The 22,313-nt window shown below is 53.6% G+C and overlaps 2 protein-coding genes across 4 annotated transcripts in view; both read right to left on the reverse strand.

Annotated features, from left to right (window-relative positions):
• Positions 1-691: 691 nt before the first annotated feature.
• Positions 692-5,780, reverse strand: FAM83C (family with sequence similarity 83 member C; the record flags this gene model as incomplete). The annotated part of the gene is made up of 4 exons (XM_079719744.1): positions 692-2,126; positions 2,641-2,765; positions 2,982-3,245; positions 5,310-5,780. The coding sequence occupies 4 exons, from the start codon at positions 5,778-5,780 to the stop codon at positions 692-694; spliced, it is 2,295 nt and encodes a 764-aa protein (XP_079575870.1).
• A 10,454-nt stretch (positions 5,781-16,234) lies between these two features.
• Positions 16,235-22,313, reverse strand: part of UQCC1 (ubiquinol-cytochrome c reductase complex assembly factor 1) — a gene marked incomplete at its 5' end in the record, with an annotated part of 91,107 nt that continues 85,028 nt past the window's right edge. For all 3 annotated transcript variants that reach the window (XM_079718570.1, XM_079718568.1, XM_079718569.1), the window contains 2 exons: positions 16,235-16,852; positions 19,730-19,843. In XM_079718570.1, the coding sequence (XP_079574696.1) occupies positions 16,718-16,852; positions 19,730-19,843 (249 nt within the window). In that variant the 3' untranslated portion in view covers positions 16,235-16,717. The remainder of the gene's footprint in view (positions 16,853-19,729; positions 19,844-22,313) is intronic.

The following is a 22,313-nucleotide window of genomic DNA, read 5'->3' on the forward strand; positions in this document are numbered from 1 at the left end:
GTGTGCACCGAATGTAGCCATTCATTTACCCAAATGACATTTATTGAGTACCTGTAACTAGAATCCTGAGTGTTTTGGTTTATCACATGGACTGCATCTGTGGGTGTAGTTTGTGGGTGTGAACCCTGTCAGTGTGCAGTGTATATTGTGCAGGCATTTGGAGCATCTCTGTTATATGTGGATTTTGCGTGCATGGGGACATGGGAACTGTTGATATTGTGTGTCCTGTCTGCAAAAACACGATCTTAAGAAATTAAGAGTCAGAGACACAGATTTGAGCCCCTGTCACTTACTCAGACCTGATTCCAAGCAAGTCATCAAACTTCCTGGGTCCCAGCTTCTAAATTTATATTATAGGGAAGATAATATCTATGATCCTAGAATTGTACACCTACTAGAGCTCTATCTCGTAGGGTATTGTGAGGATGAAGGATGAGAAGTAACTGGTGAGAAAGGTTCAGCACAGTGACAAACGGCAGGTGCCCAGTAACTGTGGGTTCCATTTCCCCATGTGTGTGCATGTACGTGTGTGAGCAAGAATCCCAAGCCCAAGGAATGTCTAACCTGGGCCTCTAGACTCCCTCTCCTCCCCATAAGGCCCCTGCTCGAGCTCCCACCCCAGAGTCTGGGACCTGAGCCAATCTAGAGTCACAGTGGATGGAGGACAGACATGTCCTTTCTGGAAGCAGGACTACAACTCAAAGCGGCTTCGGAGCAGCTTGGACTTGGACTTGTGGTACTGAATAATGAGGTCCAGTTTGCTGTGGCCCAGGGTCAGCCATTTCTCATCCCCAGACAGGCCATCGCTACTGCCATTGCGCTGGCCACCTGTGGGGCCCCTGGGGAGGCCAGGCTCAGGTCCCTGCCTGGTGCCCTGTAACTTATGATACTTGGTGATGAGGTCCAGCTTGCTGTGGCCCAGAGTCAGCCGCTTCTCATCCCCAGAGTCCACTCCAGGCTTTCTGGCAGGGCTCGGTCTCGGGAGATCATTGGGCCCAGGCCCCTCACCCCGGAATGGGCCAAACTTCATGATGAGGTCCAGCTGGCTGTGTCCCAGGGTCTGCCGTTGTTCATCTGGATCCTGCTTGCCAGGCCTGGCCAAGGAGTTGGCTTCAGGGGGCACTCTGGAGCCCCCAGCCTTGGGGGACTGTACCTGGAGGTCCAGTTGGCCATGGCTGTGGTTTGGGGACAGCCTCTTGTCCTCTGGGGTCCGATTGCCAGGCCTGGGAGAACCTGACTCAGGGGGACCCCTGGCATCCTGGGCCTGGGGCAGGAGATCCAGCTGGTTGTATCTCTGATTTGAGGCCAACCTCCTGTCCCCTGGGGCCTGCTCACTAGGCCAAAGGGAGCCTGAGTTGGGGGTCACCCCAGAATCAGGGCCTCCTGCTTCTCGTGCCCTGGGGAAGGGGACGAGGAGATCCAGCTGGCCATGGCTCTGACTCAGAGACACCTTATTCTCCTCTGCTGCCTCCAGGGCTGTGCCGGGTACCCAGCGGCCTCGTGGGGGGCTAGGCTCCTGGCTTCCTGTGACCCCAGGAAGCCGGGACAGAGCTGAGACACCCCGGGGAAAGGAGAGGAGGGGGCGAGGGCGAGCAAGCAGAGGTGACCCCCCTTCCAGGGTCACAGGGCTGGTGCTATTGGGGTTGAGGGCAGCGGAGGACTGGCACCAGGGGGACGCCCCCAGCTTGCTCAGGTTGGCCCTGTAGGGCCCAAGCAGGGGGCCGTGGTTAGGGTCTGACAGCTGGCATTGCAGGGAGGGCTGGCCATCGGCCCCACAGCGGGCAGGGCCCGGGGAGGAGGATCCCATAGCCATGTCACTGCAGCCGCCGCCTCTTGGCAGAGCGGGGTAGGAGGAATGACCCATGTGAGGTGAGCACTTGATGCTGCTGGGGCTGGTGCTGGAGCGCGACAAGGATGTGGTGCTGGGGATGCCGGGCCCGAAGGCCAGGGCCACTGGGGGAGGGCACGGTGCCCTGGGAGACAGGGGATCTTCACCTCCGCAGAAGCCCTCCACGGGCCGGGACTCGGCATAGAGACAGCGGAACTCCCGGTCAAAGTCTTCCACGATGCAGCCCCTCAGCTGCAGCACCATGCTCGTGTGGGCCTGGCTGCAAAGCCAGGTGAAGCTGGGGACAGAGGATCAGGGTCAGGAGGCAAAGTGCAGGACCTTGGGGCCAGGCAGGAGTCACAAACAGGGGAGCAAGACAAAACCACCACCACCCCGAGGGCCCAAGTGAGGGGGCAGAGCTCTGACTCTGGAGTCTGTTCTAGCCCTAGCTCAGCTTAGTGGACTTCGGCACATGGTTTCGCATCTCAGCCTCAACTTCCCCGTCTGTAAAATGGACCAAGGGCCAGGTTCCTTGAAGTCCCTCCAATTCCGAGGTGCAAAGAGTTATTTTCTATGTCAAGGGCATTAAAGTAATCCTTCCACAGAGTGAGCTCCTCCAGGGCCCAGCCCAGGGCTGTCTTGCTCCCCACACTGGCCCCTGGGCCCTGCACCATGCCTGCCACATGGCGGCTGCTCAGTTCAGGGTGGAAGGGATGGATGAAGGATGGAAAGTTCAAAGCTGCCAGGTCCCAGGCGCCCACGCAAGCCGGCGGCTCAGCCCCAGACACCCTCCCCACCATCCACTTGCTCACCTGTAGCTGCCTGCCACCACCTGCTCACCGTCAATGATGACGAACTTCTCCAGGGCCTGCCCCGTGAAGCGGCGGCCTGCCTTGCTGCAGTATGTGTCCCCACACGTGCTCCGCACACGCATGTTCTGGGCCAAGGAGGGAGGGAGGTTGGGAATTACCTTTAGAGGATGGGGCTCAAGCCATGTCTAAATCCCCTGGGGTCTCTGACCCAAAATAGCTATAGGAGAACCCGGCCTCCCACTCCCATTGACTCCCGATGCTCACAAACCACCCGACTGACTCTCCTGCCCTCCCTGACTCCTCACCCCACACCCCAATTCCTGCCCCCGTCCCTTGCTGACCCATAGGTGCCCTCCATTGAGGTCCATCTTGTAGCACATCTCCAGGAAGTGCCTCAGGTGTTCCTCGGCCAGAAGCAGGTAGACGGGGACACCACGCCAGCCCGAGGCCTCCATGAGGTCACACAGAAGCTCCATGTCGGTGAAGATGTCCATTACCACAGCCACCACCTGACGGGGGTGGGGCAGGGTTGGGGGGAGCTCAGCCCTGCCCGGGGCACTGCTGAGGCCAGGGGCAGAGGCTAGATCCCCGGAAACAGCGCTGGACTGAAAAGCAGGAGGCCAGAGCCCGTGAGAACACCTGAACTGGGAGGGCTTTTAGTGGTGACCAGCCTGGGGGTTCCTGACTTGGAAGCTGGGGGGTTTCACTGTCTTGAAGCCCAGAAGGCTGTTTGAAAGTTTTTGTGTGCATTTTTCTAAGGACAGTTTGTTTATCTGTCATCTGATTCTCAAAGAGGTCTGTGGATCAGCTGTACCAATCTAAAGGTCTACTCTACAGATGGGAAGACTGAGGCGCAGAGGGGGAAAGAGTCAGAAGCAAAACCCAGACCGCACTTCCCAGGCTAGCACCTCACACTCCCCCCAACTAGCTCAAGCTGTAGCTGTGGCTGGCTGGCTGAGGCTCCCTTCTCACGGAACAGAGCTGCAGGCCAATTACTGGCGTCTTCAGTGCCCTTTGCTAGACCCACCTGTTTCCCTGAGAAGCTGCAGAGACCTGCTGTGACCTCTTACAACTGGGACCAAGTTTTCTGCTCGGTGGAGAGGCGGGGCTTGCAGTATCTGCCGTGAGAACCTCCTCTCCCAGTCCAGGCTGAGAGGCAGGAGGTGCGGAGCAAAGCACTCCAGCTCTGGAGCCAGACAGAACTGGGTTTGAACCTGCACTCTGCTACTTCCTAGTGCTATGACCTTAGGTGAATTCCTTCACCCCTGGGAGCCTCAACTTCCTCATCTGCTAAATGGAGATAATGATAGCTACCTCTCAAGAGTTATGGGGAATTTAATGTGAAAATACTCAACACACAACAGAAGCTCAATAAATGTTCCTCTCCTGCTGCCTCCTTAACAAACAAAGCCATTGGGCCACAGGGGGAGGAAGCACTTCCCAAGATCACTCTGAGAGTCAGTGACAGCCCAGAGTGGAAGCTTGGCTCCTGGCCCAGAGGTGGAGGGTCTAGAAGGGAGGATGAGGAACCAAAGCACTGAGGGATGCCCTAGTCCATGGCACAGGCCTGGCCACGGGTGAGGCGAACAGCACAAGCAAGAAAGATCAAAGGGGCAGGGGTGATGACAGCAGCCATCTCACTAATAACCCCATTCCCTGTGCCAGTCAGGTCTGGCCCTCCCCTGCCTGGGACGTAGGTAGACTTGCCAGGGAGGCTCTGGAGGTACCAGCAGGATCCCAGCATCCTGGCTCCTAACATCTGCAGCAGGTACCCTCAGGGCTGCTCCCCTAGCAAGGACACTGAGTCTAAGCTACCCCAAGCCCTGCCTAGGGTCATCTGATCCATCTCCCTGCCTCCTGAGTCAGAGGTCAGGGCTCCAGGAGTGAGGCTGTGCTAGTCTGTAGCTGAAGGCTTCCCAGGTACCAACACCCCACCTGCTCTGCCGCTTCCCTTTCTCCTGAGCCCTGCTCCCCATCCTTGAGCCCAGCAGCCTCCGCTCCTCTTTCCTTTGGGTGCAGAGCTAAAAGCCCAGCCCTCAAGGCCATGCTGAGGCCCAGGCACCAGTGCCCCTTCCCCTGCTTCAGGCCAGTGGAGATACAGTGCACAAAGCGAGGTGCGGTTGGGACCATTTGTCAGGAGGCAGGGCTGTGCCTGGGGCCTGGGGCCTGAGTCTAGAGCCCTTTCCCTCTCCCTGAGCCCCGGGTTCCATTTCACCAACTGACTGGACCTCCTGAGTAAGTCCCAGTCCCTTTCTGGCCTCAGTTTCCTCCTCTGTAACTCAAGGGGGTGGCTCAGATGCTCACCAAGGTTGAGGTTCTTAGTTTGGGGACACAGACCTTTTCGAGAATCTGATGAAGGCCATAGGCCCTCTCCCCCAAAAGAGAGAGGATCCCCCTCTGCAATGAGCACCACTTTTCACGCGTTTTCAGGGTGTTTGTGGAGTCCCTGAGGCCCATCCCCTGTTCTAAGCTTGTTCAGGATGTCCTCGGGTGTCAAGAGGTTACCAAGGTAAATAGAACACGCCCACACTCTAGGAGCTTGTGATCTGATAGGGGGCAGAGGTTCTCGTCCCGTACTGCCCCCAAGCTGCCGTGTGGCCACACTTCCCCTCCCTGGGCCTCAGTTTCCACATCTGTGAAATGAATGTCTGAAGAGACAAGGCCCTTACCGTGCGGGCCTGGCTGAAGAGGAAACGCAGAAGGTCCTTGATGCTCTTGGCTTTGTCCCGCTGGAAGTGGATCACAGCCTGCGTGGGCCTGAAGCCCGTGGACCGTGGCACCTCGGGCCAGCCCAAGTCCAGGTCCGGGGGGTCTATGTCGGAGGCCAGGGGGAAGTAAGTGCCGGAGGTGACTTCGGAGAGCAGGCTGAGGGGGTCAGGCCCGGCAGCCCCTGGCCCCAGGGCCTCGCCTAGCTCAGAGCCCCCGCGCGCATGGCTGGTCATGTAGTCCACATCCAGAGGGCTCAGGAAGGGCAGCTCCCGCTCCTCGGAGAGGACCCGCAGGTAGGCAGCCTCCCCCCGCTCCAGGAGGGCATCGGCCGCCAGCCGGGCGGCCTCGCTGTGCTGGAGCACCCGCGGCGAGCTCTCCCGCCACCGCTGCCGCTTCAGCTCCTCCACCCGGCACCGCAGGGGCCCCGCCATGCCCTGAGCTCCCAGGGCCTCCGAACACGCCTGCCCACCGGCTACCCTCACCCTCCAGCAGGCTCCATGGCCTGCACCCCGCGCTGGCCGCAGCAGGAAGAAGATACCAGGAGAAACTGCCTCCCGCCCGCCTGCCTGCCCCTTGTCAGCGCCACGCTCCACCCCGTTGCCCCCGGCCTCGGCCTCGGGAACCTGTTGGGTCAGCCTCACCTGTCCGCCTGCTGTTGGGACTCGCCCATCCGCTGCCCGGGGAGAGGGCAGGTCCTTACTCAGCACACACTCCCTCCGCCACCCCGGCGTCACCTGCTGCATCCCCACCAGGCTCCCAGCAAGTTTCCTCCAAACCCTGCCCTTCCAGGGAGTCCCAGTGAAAAATGCTGTCGCACCCCTGAAAAATTCTGTTCCGATGTCTGCGTTTCCACCATCCTCAGCTCTGGGGAAGCTCTTGACCTGGTGGCGCCAGACCCCAGCCTTTCTCCCCTCCTCGGGGGCTGAGTATTAAATGGTTAGTGAGAAAGTTGGTTGAGAGGATCGGGGGACGCACTGCATGGTCCGGAGGCAAACAGCAGGCCAGTTTCCGTTCTCTGCCCCCATCAAGGGCCTTAGTCCCGGAGTCCTCAGGAGCAGGGTGAGGCTTTGCACTGGAGAAGGGGGCTCAGCAGATGGCAGCTAGCTGGGGAGGCAGGCCGGGCAGAAGTGGTCACAAGGGTGCCAGCCCCACCTTTCTGTGGAGAGACAAGGTCCCATGAGGGTGGCCGGGACAGCAGGAGACCTAATGCCATGTCTCAACGACCCCGTTTAGTACTGGCTGCACTTGCTTTAACTGATCTGTGATCATGTCCAGATCAGACACAGGTTCCTCTATGTCCACAAAGCAATGCATGCACAGCGGGGCTGGTGCTGGCGAGGGGATTTAGGGGCTCCCTGCGTCAAGCTGGGCCCTGGGACTGAAGACGAATGGGGCTTTGTCTTTGAGGATCCTAGAGGGGCCCAGGAGGGGCAGGAGCAGAGATCCGAGCCCCCGGTACTCTAAGGAGGCCCCTCCCTGGGCGTGGGGAGGCTGCGTGAGGGGCAGGGGGAGGAGTAAGCAGAGCCAGACTGTGGGAGGGTAACAAGCCACGGGGGTAGCCGAGGTGGCAGGGCCTTATCTCTGGATTTGTTTAGGGGGAGAACAGGGGCCGTATCTGGGTCAGAGAAGCACTCCTGGGAGGGGAGGAGTCATGTTTCTGTGTTGCTGAGTTCCTGTGTTTATCCTTCAGTGTGTATATGTCTACCTGACGGAACATATTTTTGGATCTTTTTAAAAATTATTTTTAATTAACATAAAGTTTACCATCTTAACCATTTTTAAGTGTGCAGTTCAGTGCTATTAAGTACACTCATATTGCTGTGCAACCGTCACCACCATCCATCTCTGGAACTTTTTCATCTTCCCCAACTGAAACTCTGTACCTATGAAGGGCTAAGTACCCTGCTCGCCCCCTGATAGCCACCACTGTACTTTCTGAGTGTGAATTTGACTACTCTGGGTACCTCATGTAAGTGGAATCATACAGTTTTTGTCTTTTTGTGACTGGCATATTTCACCTAGCATAAAGGTTCACTCATGTTGGGCTTCCCTGGTGGCGCAGTGGTTGAGAGTCCGCCTGCTGATGCAGGAGACACGGGTTCGTGCCCCGGTCCGGGAGGATCCCACATGCTGCGGAGTGGCTGGGCCCGTGAGCCATGGCCGCTGAGCCTGCGCGTCCAGAGCCTGTGCTCCGCAACGGGAGAGGCCACAACAGTGAGAGGCCTGCGCACCGCAAAAAAAAAAAAAAAAAAAAAAAAAAAGGTTCACTCATGTTGAAGCATGTGACAGGATTTCCTTCCTTTTTAAGGCTGAATAATATTCCATTGTGTGTATATACCACATTGTTTATCCATTCACCCACTGATAGACACTTGGATTGTTTCCACCTTTTGGCTATTGTGAATAATACTGCTTGAACATGGGTGTACACATTTGGCTCTGTATTTTTTAATATTTCCCTCCATGCCCACATTTGTATTAGATTCCATCTTGTTAAGTAAAAAAACCACTGAATATTGACAATTTCATGTGGCTCAACTCGACATATACAGGAACACCTCAGAGATATTATGGGTTCAGTTCCAGACCACTGCAATAAAGCAAATATTGGTATCTCAATAAAGTGAATCACAATTTTTTTGGTTTCCCAGTGCATACAGAAGTTATGTTTATACTATACTGTAGCCTATTAAGTGTGCAATAGAATTATGTCTAAAAAAACAATGTACATATCATAATTAAAAAATACTTTATTGCTAAAAAATGCTGGCCATCATCTGAGAACTCAGGGTTGCTATAAACCTTCAGTTGGTAAAAAAAAAAAAAATGCAGTATCTGCAAAGCACTGTACAGTGAAGTACAATAAAATGAGGTATGCCTGTACACTATACCTATGCATAACTATATACCTGGGCATGTGTGTACATTACATACTGTCTATTTGTGATGTTTGTGTGTCTGCTTGGCTGTCTTTAAGTATCTAGCTGCACATCAGTGTATATTTACTTGCATGTGCATCTGTGTATGTTCTCGTGTATGTGTCTGGGTGCATATCTGTGTGCATGAATGTCTGGGCGGCAGGGGTGGTCTTTGACCCTAACATTGGACTGTGGTACTAAGTGTCTGTACAAGGGAGCTCAACTGAGAGGGGCAAGGATGGGAAGACTGAGTTGAAAAGGGCTCCAAGGGCTCCCGGATACCCTGATAATAAAAGCGTATAAATCAAACGAAATCCCCCAGGGCTGCAGGACTGTGCACCCGTCCTATGGGCTGAGTGGGTAAAGGGCAATGGGAGGGCAGACAAGTATATCCTAGCCTTGGGACTGAGCCTAGGGGTGGGGACCCAGGGTGACAAGAGCCATACAGATAGCTAAGCCCAGACCCTGGATGCAGTGGGTCGGGCACAGGCCCCTTAATAACTGTTATTAAGAGGAAGAAAAGTATTTTCCTGTCCAGGGGGTGTGTCAGGCACCTGCCTGGCATCATTCTGCTATCCTAGGGGCCATTTAGCCTTGTCTGTTCTCTCTTAGAAGCTGAGTGGCACCTGGGCAGGTGAATGTCATGTGGGGCTGGTGGGAGCAGAGGCTGGGCTGCAGCCCTTCAGTTGCAGGCTGCTCTGATGCCAACACTGCCACACACCTTTACCGTGGCACCTCTGGGTCAGGTGAGACAAGATTCCTGTGAGGAGCAGCCAGGGCTAGTAGGGGCGCCAGAGAGTGCCTAAATCCCTTGAATCAAGGCAAAGTGACCTAAGAGCCTGACACAGGGACAAGTCGTGAGGATTCCCAGAGACTGGCTCGAGCTGGGTATTAAGGGATGAGAAAGATTTTGAGACATGCAGGGTGGAGGGCTGGGCGTTCCAGGCTGGAGGACTAGAGGGGCGGGGGCCTGCCTACTGAAGGTATTGGGAGCAGCAGTGCAGGGAAAGGGCTGCCGGAAAGGCCGTCTGGAGCCACACCCTGAAGAGGGCCTTGCTGAAGCCCAGAGGTTGGCAAGATCCATCGAGTGGTATTTTAGAATAACTTAGGAAGCAGGCGCCCGGGGGCAGAGTGGCCCAAAGCAGGAGTCCCAGAAACAACCCAGATGGTGTGGTTTGCTGTTCTTGAGCACCACACAGGCCTTCAGGAGGCCACACTGGCTCTGGCACTTAATGGGTAAGCCAAACAATCACAACTCTGAGTCACAGTGGCGTAATCTGTAAAATGGGACCAACACCATCTCCTTCACCAGCTTGTTGTGAGGAATAAATGGACTACTCTGTGTCAAGTGCCTGACTAAGAGGACGAGGAGCTCAGTACATGCTGAATTTAGAGCTTTTCCAGCCATGAAGGGACAGGGGCTCAGTGAAGGCCTGACGGCAAACGAAGCAGCACCACGGAAGCTCCTTCGGGTCCGTCTCCGGCCCCTTCCAGACCAAAGGCCAGCCCTGAAGGTGAACATGGCCCTGGGCCATGTCAGTGGAGTGTGGCTCTGAGATTTGGCCTCTCATCCCAGCTCACAGGAGTCAAGGTCCTCTCTCCACTCTGCATACACAGATGAGCACTGGGCAAGTGCGATCACAGGAATAAGGATTTTGGCATCTGCTTTGGAAAGGTGACTGTGTCTGGGTCGACACTGTAACACTTGACGATGGGGTCTCACCCTTTCCCCCACGTCCTTCCCTCCACCCCCTCTACCCATCTGTCCACCGTAACCCATCCCACAGTGGGAGACCTGTCCCCACTCCCCATGTTTCCATAAGGGGAGAGAATTCCCACTCCACTCTCCTGGAGGAGAAGGGTAAGAGGACCACTCCCTAAATCCTCACAGGCTGCATCCTCCCCAGAGGAGGGGAATGGCTTGGCTGATTAGTGGCTTAGGGAAAGAGCTGAGCTCCAGTATTTCTGGGTTTCTCTCTCTCTCTCTGTCTCTGTCTCTGTCTCTGTCTCTCTCTCTCTCTCGGTTCTGCTGTAGGCAGAAGTAGCATATTCTCCATTGATCTACACTGTAGAATTCCACAGGAGGTTCTGTCACTGCCAGGAAGACAGGTCTGCCCCTTTTTGGGGGGCGGGGGGGTGCATGTTTATTTGGGGGAGGATATTATTAAGTCCATTTGGCCCAAAAGCAAAAGCTACATTCTCCAATCCGCTTTATCAGAAATACTGGTAAAGCCCCCATTTTGATGTCCATGTGTCTGTCTCTTATTTTTCAATTCATTCTGGACTTGGGAGGGGAAGAAGATATATTAGCCATTGATCTCTTAAGCCCCCACGTTATTGATCCAGCCACGTCTCCCTCCCCATCCCCTCCCCCTCTGCCCATGCAGTCCACCCAGTGTATATTTAATGCTTACTGTAGGCCAGCACTGTGGTCCCAAAGATGAGTAAGACTTACTTAGTCTGTGCCCTGGAGGAACTCAGTTTAGTGGGGAAGGCAGACTCAGAAATAATTATAAGCCACAGAATAAGCCGAGGTATAAATCAATTGCTTGGGGTTTAGAGCTCATGAGCCATTCTGGAAGCTTAGAGGAACCATGTTCCACCCTCCACACCCAATCAGAGTACAGCCCTGTTGTAGGCTCTTTCTCAGATGGTGACTGGGAGGTGAAGGAACTGTTTCTGGCCACAGGGAGAGAGAAAAAGAGGGAAGCAGCAAGCCAGCACAGGTCAGTGATTCTGGTTCCCGACTGTGAAAACTTGAGTGAGCCTCTCAAGGCCTCAGCCTCCCATCTGTAGAGCAAGAGGCTGGAGGTCTCCAAGTCCCCCCTTCTAGTGCTCACATTGTGTTCTATCACTTTTTGACGTTACGGGTCAGTGCTTGAAGATTCCCTTCCCAGAAATCCCCGGCCAGGCTCTCCGGGACCTTTTCGTACCTCATCAGAGGGATGGAGGCCCTTGACCTGGGCAGGGTCTGGGCCCTGGGCTCAGCAGCATGGCTTGAGGGAAGTCCCCTGGAAGCCACAGAACACTTGTGAGGGGTGGTTATCACCAGGGCAGAGTGAACGGGTCGAAGATCATGGCCAGGGGCCTGAGGTCTGGCCTATCCTCCCTAAGGCCAAGTCCATGGTGTCAGAGGTCAGGGCACGGTGGGATGCAGTGGGAGAAGGCTGAAGGGGGCAGAGCCAGGGTAGCAGGTAAAGGGCTGCTCCCACGGGAAGGGTTCACTTTGGGACCGTCGTGTTCTCGGCCCACAGACTGCCCACTCCCCTTCCTTCCCCACCTCACCCCAAGCGCTGATAAACTCTAGGTTCCCCGGGGAATGGAGACCAGTGTGAACTCCCTTCCCTCTGGGCCCTCGCCTCAGGAATCACTTGCCCCCCACCTGTCCTCCAATGTCCGGTCTCAGGAAAGGCTTCCCTCCTCCCCTCCAAAGCCAGGCCCTTGTTCTCCAGACCAGGCTTCCACTTCCAGAGGGATCTAACCCTAATTCCTCACGTTTGAGGGACGCTTCCTACTCCACTCATTGCTTTACACTTAATCAGACTCCTCCCCACCTCCATGCACATCTTCAGTTCTTTCCTGTGCTGAAAACACCTGCTCTCCTATCTCCTGCCCGATTCTTCTCCGTTCCTTCTCATCTAGGCACCTCCCAAGATACCACAACTGTTGCCATAACCTGCTCTCAAAAGGCTTGTTCTTGGGGCTTCCCTGGTGGCACAGTGGTCGAGAGTGCGCCTGCCGATGCAGGGGACACGGGTTCGTGCCCCGGTCCGGGAAGATCCCACATGCCGCGGAGCGGCTGGTCCCGTGAGCCATGACCGCTGAGCCTGCGCGTCCGGAGCCTGTGCTCCGCAACGGGAGAGGCCACAACAGTGAGAGGCCCGCGTACTGGAAAAAAAAAAAAAAAAAAAAAAAGTCTTGTTCTTGGAAGAGTCTAAAGCCCTTAAGCTCCACCCACTTACCCCCCAACAACACCCCCCCACCCCCCGCCCTAGCTCTGCAGCACCCGGCCTTAAGAGCCTCCCCTCCTGGAAGGCTCCACCCACACCGCCCACGCCTGGCTTTTACTCCTGATTCCGCCTCCTACGCTAGTTCCTAATCTCTGCCTACCCCCGTACCCACCCACCCGCGGTGGATGCTCTCTCCCACGCCCACCCCACTCCCTTTTCTACCCTCCACATTTCGTCTCTGGGAACTCATCCAGTTTCATGACTTCAGGTGTCCCTTCTATACCCAAGACAGGGCCAAAGTCCTTGGCCCCGAGGTCCTCATCATCCCCCAAGGTCCAGGCCTGCCCTATGCCCTTGCCCTCCCTGATGCATCTTCCGTCAGACCAGCTCCCCATACAGACACAACCAACATGCACCAAAGCAGTGGGGTGGGGCTTGAAGACATGAGACTGGTCAGCTTCGCTATGTAAGTGGTTTCTTGCACCGGTAAGTGGTTTCTCCTCAGTGGACCTGCTTCCCTAGTGCATCATGGGGGCAATAATCCCTGCCCTATCTCATAGGACGATTTTATTCCCTGCAATGCCTCTGGGGTTTGAACTTCCTCTGAATTTCTACAATCGCTCCCAGGCCTTCAAGCCTAGATGGCTAGAATCCTTCCTGACTGCGCCCATCCACCCTGCACGCCGCTGTGCACCTGCACTCCCATCACGTCACAGTCCCTGCCAGATGCAGCGTTACCCAGGCTTCCCTGAGCCGTGGCCCCATCTGGATCTCGGCGACCTTTTCTTCCCTGGCAACCGACTCGGCTGCTCCACTTGAGTCTGAAGTTTCCTGCTCCGTGCCGCGGATCCTCACTTGCTGTTTTTCTTTCCACCTACCTAAACCTTGCCCATCCTTTATGTTCCAACTCCTCGAAGGCTTTTCTTAACCTTGAACCTGAACTCCCGTGTTCTGACTTTTCCTGTTAGTATGTGTATGCGCCCACAGAAGCCCACGTGGCTGGAATACCGCTTTAGTTTTCCTTTTACTTTTTAATGTAGCACAACTGACCCTTTCCCCATCTAGTACTCCTTTTCTAGAACTAAAAGCATTGGACTTGGGTGTCAGAACCACCTGAGTCTGCATGCAAGGTAAATCTGGGCTTCCCTGAGCTTCAGTCCCCCTCAGCAGTAACATGAACTTATAAATAACACTTACCTCACAGAACTGTCACTGAGGATTAAATGAGATACTAACTGAAAACACCAAGCAGCATCTGGCGCAGAACAGAAACACAAAAAACACTGGCTGAAGTGTAGCCTGCGCTTTAATCTCAGCTTGGTGTAAGAAAGCAAACCTTGCAATTTTTAAAATTTTAGGCAAATCTGAAATCTTAGGGGTACTATTCGCAACATTGTTCAGTGTTTCTCATTTTCAGACCCTATAATATATTCTCGGAAGAGTAAGGAAAACATTTGTTTCTTCTGATGAATAAGTATAATTCCTTTCATGTGACAATGGGAAGTACATAACCTTCAGCCTGTCTCATTTCTGCCTTTGGCTTCCAGGGAGCTCAGAGGAAGGTTTTATACTCAGTTGCAGATTTCCTCACTGACCTGCGGGAAGCAATGTGGGGTGGGGAGAGAGCAAGGGCCCCAGGGCTGAAGATGAAGGCTGGGCACTCTAGGCCCCTTCTCACCCTGGTTCATCTTCCAGGCCTCTCTGAGCTGTAGTCCCTTGTGTAAAGGGGATAAGAATCAGGAGAACAGCACCTATTTTACAGGACTGCTGCGAGACAATGCACACCTGAGATCACACTTTATAAATTGCTGAAAAAGTCACGTGAAAGTTGGTTATTAGCGGGCTAGGTTTTCTAACCTACCAATACTTGCATCTTATCTCTTAAACTTTGTTTCAATCGTTTTGCAGTTTTTACACCTGTGTCTCTTAATTGGCTGTGATCCTTTCTGGACGTATACAGAGTACAAATAAAGGACAAAATTATTCCTAGAGAGCAATCTCCCTGAGAGCAAAGAAAACATCTTTCACTTGTTCTGTATAATAACAATTTGCAATAGAAAAACGTTTAGCTATAGAAAGAACATCTGGCTTTCGTTCCTATTCGAAGGCCAAAGGAGGTACTTCGTACTGAATTATTAAAATAAGCTGAACCGTAGCACAGACTGAGAGAATGGTCCAGAAAGGGGCTTTTTGTTGGGCTTGTATAGATAATGATTGGTGATTTAGTCATTCATTCCTTCTTTCATTTATCAAAGCTTACACTGATGCCTACTAAGGTCCAGCCATGCTGCTGGAACCTGGAAAAACAAAGGCGACTGACCCAAACACCAATGCCCACTCTGAAGATGCTCACAAGTGCAGGATGGAGGGTGGGTATGTAAAAAATAGTGCCTCTGGAGAATACTGCCTGGGGTGAACAGGAGAGGGTGGTATTAGGGGACAGGTGGAATTTCTTTAGTCAGAAGAGCAGACAGGATTCCAGGCAGAGAAAACATACAGGGTAGTCTCCTCAGGTAACCCCAAATGGTTCAGTTGCTCAGAAAAGAAATGGGTTAGAGACTCAAAAAGACAAACAAGGATCAAACTAAGAAGAGCCTTGCAGCTTCCAAGGAGCCTGGATTTTATTTTGGGGGGGCGGGTGTAGTCAGTGAAAGATGCCTACGGCCAGGAAGTGAGGGCTTCGGGACATCACAGACATGACAGATCGACTGGCTCTTTGAAACATGGCTGCGTGTCAGAAGTTGCAGTGTTTGGTGATTACTCTTCTTATGGAGACAGGACTTGGCTCTGCAGGTGGGGGCTGTCTGCTGCTGGAGGTATTCAAATAGGGCCCGTATGAACATAGGCAACTGGGATGTTGAGAAGGGGCGTCAAGTTCCGGACCAGGGCTGGACTAAATGACCGCTAACGGTCCTTCCTATCTGAGAGGCCATGATTCTAAAGCAAGCCCGGTAGCTGAACTGGTGCTGCAGGCTGGGATCTGTGGTTGGGGAGCTGCCCTGGGCAGCAAATGGGTTAAGGCTCAAATAACTTTTATATATAAATTAATGTGTAGAGTTGAGAGCCAAATCTGTTCCATTAATTTTTCCATCCATTCCAGGAGCAGTTAGGTACACACCGTAAAGTTTATTTTGGTGCATGGTATACTTCACTCCATTAAAAATAAATTAATCAGCAAATTCCTGCCTGGCCCAGCTCTGGTTTATGTAAATAGTGCCCAGCTGTAATGAGTTACAAGGTGTTATTATCTCACACACACAGGAGGCTTCACTCTAGAGCTCCGTGTGCAACAAAAGCATCTTAAATAAACTCAGAGAAGGTGGTTTGATTTGTAATGTTTTCACAGAAGTGAGATATACCTCACCCTTATAGAGTTTCTTTATATGACTCATTTTATAGCAAGTTAAATGAAGGAAGTTTGATGGGGGAGGGGCGATGTGGTTCTCCGCCCCCTTTCTTCAATTTAAAGAAAATTCCCCCAGAGATGACCCACACTCAGAGGGAGGAGGGGACTGGTCCTCAAGTGCTCAGACCAAGGTGGCTCTGCAGCACATGCCCCTGGAGTTGGGAAGGGGGTGGAAGGCTGGGCACGGGGCTGGGTCCTGAGGCGGAGCGACGAAGCCAGGAGGAGTGTGTCCTCTTCTCCCCTTCTCCCCAGTACCTCGTGTAAGGGGGAGCCAAGAGAGGAAAAGGCAGTACGTTCCTCACCCAGTTCAATGGGAGTGTGTGACAAAGGGACCTTTCCCTTGAGGCCTCTTCCCAAATGACTCAGGATGTGACAAGCCCCCTGGCCATAGAGGCCTCCTGGGTCCCCAAGGTCGTGGCCTGGAAGGCTGTACCTTGGCCAGAACAGTGACATCTCCACGAGCTGGAGGCAGAAGCAGCAGCAGAGACCCCCCTGAGCCTCTCCGCCTCCCTGTCTCTAACTGAGCTGGGCAATGCTCCTCAGCTCGTGGCATCCACCATCCCAGGTAAGTTTCTAAAAGACCCAGGAATAAAGAGCCATGGCAGAGCGAAGTCTCTGTTTCTTTTAATGGCCAACTCAACCCCACGGCTCAACGCCGGAGGACAGAGCGTGGTTACCCGTCTTGACTCAGAAGCATTACAAACTGCTCCTAGGCCACAGTGGGCCCTTCGGGGGGAGGGGGTGTCCCCTTTCTAACCTACCCCCATTCCCTTCTGTGGCCTTTGGGAAAAGCTGTCAACTGCATGTTTCCTAGAGGGGACCTGGGGAGTGCGTAGGGGAGCTCTTGGCTCAGGGCTTCTCTTGAGGGAGCGGACACCTTAGAAGGGCTAAGGGTTCTCCCAGCACCGTACCCCACCCAATCAGACTCCTGGGTGTACTAAGAGGAAAATCAACACAAATGGGGCCAGGTGTTTGACAGATGCTATTCAAAGGTCAGTTCAGGCCACTTCCTGCAGGATCCTGGGCCAAACAGCCCAAATTCTTCTGGCAGTTCCTCAGAGATAGTTGGCCAGCTGTTTGGAGGGACCAGCCCATCAAAGACCCTCGTCATTGTAAGTTGGGGAATGGGGCTTCAGGATGCTCTTAGGATTCTCCTCCACTAGAGGGCGCCAGCTCACCTCCCCTGTCAGAAGCAGATCCTCACCGTTCATGGAGTCCAGGTACTGTATCTGCAATCAGGAGAACAGGAAACAGGAAAGGGACAAGGGCAGGATAGACGTGAGATGGCACAAGGAACCAGCCTCCTAAAGGAGAGAACGGGGCGGGGGCATGAGGGGCTTCCGACCATCCCAGCTCCCAAGCCTGGGGCAGGGGTAGGGGGGATGCGGGTAGTGGTCTCTGATCTCCTGGATTATTTCATTTACGGGGGTTCAAAGAAACAAGTCACTAAGGAAGCTTTCTCAGGCTTTAGGGAATTCCCCATTGTGCCTCTGAATGGACAAATGTCTGACACACAAGCCCTGACTTTGTGGACCAGAAGAACTGTGTGTCTGATTGTCCATTCAGGGTAGCGATGTTACCCAAGGTGAGCCAATTCCCTTCTCGGAGATTTAAGTTCCCTTGTCTGAGGAAGGGGCCCACAATAGTAACGTGTACCCCACAGGATGAAGGACACTGCTAGTCCCTGGAACTTAAAAAAAAATGTGTATGCTTCTACTGTCCTCTAGTGGGCCCTGACCCCATGGTTAGTGCGCCCCAGCTTCACCCCTCTAGGATGACTGAGGGAGTTTATCCCCCTGAACAATGCGGAGAGGGGACACCTGTGATGGAGAACAGGAGCAGCTGCAGGGAGGCGTGGTCGGGCAGTTTTGCAAGAGGCAGGTGCTCTAACGAGTGGCAAGTCTTAGGCGACAAAGGCCACCTCTGGGAGGATTGCCAGGCTCCTGCTGGTAAGGAGATGAACAAGGACAAGTACTTTCAACTGCACAGGCAAACTCTAGGGCGAGAGCTGGATCAGAGCAGGAGTCAGCACTGGATTCAGAAAGATGAGGCTCCATTTGAGGGTGAGAAGGCAACTGGGGGGAAAGGAGAGGTGGCAGGAGTCCAAAGGCCTCATCTTAGGCCTTGCATCGACTTCCTCTTCCAAGAATTGCTTCACTCCCGCTGCTTTGTTTTTAGGCTGCAGACCCTCGCACTCACCCCCAGTCTCTCACACACACCTCAGGTCTGGATTTCCACATGTCTCCAGTGCAAGGAGATCAACTGACCTGTTATCTCACCTAAAAGCCACTCCTCTTTCCAATTACTCCATTTCTGTCCCTAATGCCAACACTATGCCCATCTCCTGAGTTGAAAATCTCAGCAAGATCTCTGAATGGGTCTCAGGCCATCTACCAGACCAACTGGCATCATGGCCCAGGACTAGCCTCCTGGCCTTCCCCGATCCACTCGGTCAGACTTAGTCCCTCCTTTCTTTAGCCTTTCATAGACTCTGCTCCTGCCTGTATACATCATTGCAGACTGACTTATTCCAGGGTTAGCCTTGTGCCTGACTGGCTTCCTTGCCAAATCATGAGCTGGATCCTAGAGGGCAGGACTGGGTCTTACTAATTCCTGCTTTCTCAACAGAGAGGCTGGTAGAATAGGTGCTCAAAAGGTTTGCTGACAGAACTGGGTCCCCATCAGAGCTCGCTGCTTCCCTAAGAGCTCCATCACTGTTTTCTAGTGCCTGCCTCTCACTGGGGCAATCTGGGCCTTCTTATTGGTGTGGCAGCCCCTTCCTTCAGGGCCCTCGGAGAGGTCCCAGCTGTGCCCTTGTTGTGGCCCCTGGCACAAGCCCACCACGGTAGATGGAAAAGTTGGGCTGGTCTCTCAGAAAACATAGCATTTGCTTTGCCAATTGCTACTCCTGTCTGAGGGCGAGTCCAGTCAACAGTGTGAGTCTCAGAACTCTCTGTGGGTGGGGTCCTCTGGCCACAGTGCCTTCTTCCCAGATCTGGCAGATTTGAAGAATGGTCAAACAGCAGTCCTGGCTTCTGGGGTTCTCTACCCCCTGAAGAGCCTTAGTATGTAGTTTTCCAGTAATCAACCAGCTGGGCCTGTTGGACCTGTCTTCTCCTTGGAGCCAGAGCCTGGCCTTCCCTCTCCTGGCTGTTGGAGGCTTGAAGGCCGTGGACACAGGTGAATAAGAGAATAATTGTGAGGTGAGGCCCCTTTGGCTCCAGGGGCCAGGCCCGTGAAGCAAAGGTGTGACTCATGGGACAGCCTGAGCTGGTGAGCGGTCTGGAGCAGCTGAGGCCTCTAGTGGCTGCATGAATCACCCAGCTGGGGGCTCTAGACCAGCTGCACAGCCTGACTCACCGGGAGACCCTGGGAAAGCCTACACGTGCCTCTTCCCTGCCACTCAGCTCTCCCTTATCTATAATGTATGGATTTCCCATCAATACAGGATCCGGGGGCAGAGAGAACAGGAGTGAATTCTTCCTGGGCTGGAGGAAGACTATGTAGTTAAGCAGTCCTCACCCTGGAGCTTTCTCTTAGAAGCTTTGGTGTCAGGGAGCCCTGGGCAGCCAGAGGGGTGAGGAATGAAGCAGGGGGACTCTGCTTGACGACAGATAGCACCCAGTGGGAAGAGGCTTACAGGATGTTGTGGAATGCTGCCTGGAGCCCAATCCTGTTGGAAGCCAGGAGCTGGAAACATGAATCCTGGGGCTCAAAGTGGGTACCTAAAGGGAGCTTCACTGCACCCCGTGCTGCTATCTTACAGGAGGACTGTGTGTGCCCAGGATCAGTAAGGCACTGCACACACAGCAGACAGTCGAATGTGCAGTGAATGAAAGACAACAGGTTTATAAAAGCAGCAGACTTCTCGGTGCCCTTTATTCTTCTATTCCTACTCCCTGACCCCTGACCTGGCTCATGGCTGGATCCACAGAAGGTGTTCTTTCTTGATTGGTGCCCACTGCTGACATGATCTGGTCAGGATTCCCTCAGACTGGACTCTGGGAACTCAACCTCTCATGATCCTCTGAAAGTCCAGCATCCACAGACCTCAGGAAGGACCTGTTGTCCAGGAGGCTCTGGAGGGGAGGGGAAGGACTGCTCACCTGTTTCCTTACATACTCCACCAACAATTCAAGTTGTCGAGGGTCTTCACATTTCTGGTTGAAGAAGGTTCTCCAGAGGGCAGCAGCCAGCCCACGATCATCTGAAAGGACCCCCTAGAATACACAGCACAGCTGTTCTTCTGGGGCATATGGCAGAGCCAGGATACAAAAGCTGGGGATACTGTGAACACGCTAGCAACACAAAATCAGCTCAGAGGGACCTTACAGATACCATGAGAGAGAAATGGGACAGCTACTTGGTAGAGTTTGGAAGGGGTCTTCAGAGAGCATCTGGTCTGACCCCTTCATTTTATACAGGGGAAGAACATGGGACCCAGAGGGGCCAAGTGACTGGCTAATAAGGTTGATACAGAGATGGGGCACATGTCTGATGGACCCTCCTAGGCCACAACTCCCTCTACAGCCCGCCCAGGCCCAGGCAACACCTGAGAGGAAGAGAAGAGAGATGGGAGCAGCAGTGGGTCCACTGCCATCCACAAGGAATGGGCGTGGAGTACTGTGAGTATTTATTTCTTCCCAAGAACAGAGGTGAGTGTAGGTTGCATCTTCTCCCCTGGTCCAAGGGCACACATCTGCAAGGCAGCTAGCTCTTTAGCGATGAGAGCCAGGGACCCTGGCCTCACTGTCACCCAGCTCTGGGCTGGCTATGGCTGGCCAGCCTCTCCCTAAGCAGAGGAACAGGCTGCTCGGCAGGACTGCCATGGGCCCCAGGGGAGCGCTCAGAGCCTGTGTGTGCCTAACGTCAGCTGTCCCGACACAGAGGAGAGAGAGCTCTGTTGGGAAGCCCAAATATCAAAGAGGCCTTCATCCTGGACTAGGGCCATTTTCTAACTTGGAGTTCTGAGGAGGGAGAGAGGAGGGTCTTGCTTCCTGGGCAAGGGTGACTAAAGGGAAAGGCCCTGAGAAGTTGCTCTGTCCAGGTGCCAAGGTAGTGTACGGAACCAGACAAAGTGCTGACTGGGGCTTGGAAGTCAGTTAGGAGACAAGATCAAGTCCTGGCCCTGCCAGTACCAAGCTCAGAGACGGTGGGCAATTTATTAAAGCTGTCTCTTGACCTTCTCATCTATTAAACAGAGACTAAAATGCCTGCCCTACTTACAGCGCCTTTGAATTATAAGAGATAACGTATGGGTGTTTTGTTAAGTGTAATATGTTAGGTACAAAGATTAGGAGCTTGTTTGGGCATGAAGCTGTGAATATAGTTGAAACAACAGTGAGATCTGCGGATCGGACCACCTGAGTTCAAATGGCAGCTCTGTCACTTGACAGCTATGTGGCCTTTGGAAAGCCACTAGCCCTTCCTGAGCCTCAGTTTCTCACAACCTAAACAAGCAAAATAAAACCTATCCCACAGAGTTGTGAGAATTAAGAGACAATAGCCATGAAAGGCTCTGTAAGTGATAAATCATTACACAAAGAGCCAGGATCATTTATTCGATGTCACGCTGTGGTCTGGCCCCCGAGGCACTGCAGTACGTGAGGTCTGGCTTTAGGGCTGCTGCCAGGAAGGGCCATGTCCAGTATGGGGTACTGACAGTTTGGTGGAAAAACCGTCCACCTGTCCCAAATGCCCCCTGCTAAACACCCCTACAATTCCAAGAGACTGTCCTGGCACAATGGCTGAGTCGGGAAAACCAGCTTCTTCCGGCAGATGGGGACAGAAGCCAAGGACAAGCTCAGGCACATCACTGTTCTCCAAGCTATCTGCTAACACAACAGCCCGCCTGTGTCTGAAGTGCCCTGGGCACATGCCACAGTGCTGCTGGCAGCGACTCACATAGGCTACACGGGAGGGAACACGAGTGGGAGCGAGTGTTATAAGGACTTAGAAAATGAGCCCAGGACAGCAAAAGCCCCGGGAGCCATGGCCTGCCACAAACAGGCAGCCTTGGCGATGGGTGAGATGGCTGGGAAGGGCCAAGTCCATAATCAGTCAGGAGGAAAAGGATGACTCACAACTCAGATTAACAATGATAGCAACCTGACTGTTCCAGACTGTCAGAGCTCCTTCACACACCTGGCTCTGATGGTGAGGTATGCCAGGAAGAAGAGATGCTATTACCCTCACTGGAAAGGTAAGTACACTGAGGCTTAGAGCTTCTCTAGCTAATTGGTGGTAGATTTGGAACCAGAATGCACTGGTGAGGTCAAGGGATGATGCTGACTGGCTCTAGTCGGGATGTGGTGCCTGGCACAGAGCAGGAGAGCAACACAAATGGCTGAATAAACCAACGACCCCAACTTCTGCCTTCTTTCCACCACACGTCTAGTAAGTCAGTGAAAACCAACTGGTCTGAGAGAGGAAGCGGGAAAGAAAAAGGGGTGCCTCGGAGGCAAAAATTAGTTTGCATAGCAATTTTCCCACAATCTACAGGGATGCCTACTTGTTTTCCCTCACGATACAAAAAAAGCATCCTTCAGGAAACTGAGACACCTAGGTCTAGAGTAACCGAGAGGCAGCCAAAGGGACTGTCCTGGCCCTGGAGGACCCTGGTTATAGTTAAGAGTTTAAAGTGGTGGAGTCTCACTCAGCGAGGGCTGATCGGACACCACTACGTGCTTA

This window comes from Hyperoodon ampullatus, assembly GCF_949752795.1.
Source record: "Hyperoodon ampullatus genome assembly, chromosome: 14".
Lineage (NCBI taxonomy): Eukaryota > Metazoa > Chordata > Mammalia > Artiodactyla > Ziphiidae > Hyperoodon > Hyperoodon ampullatus.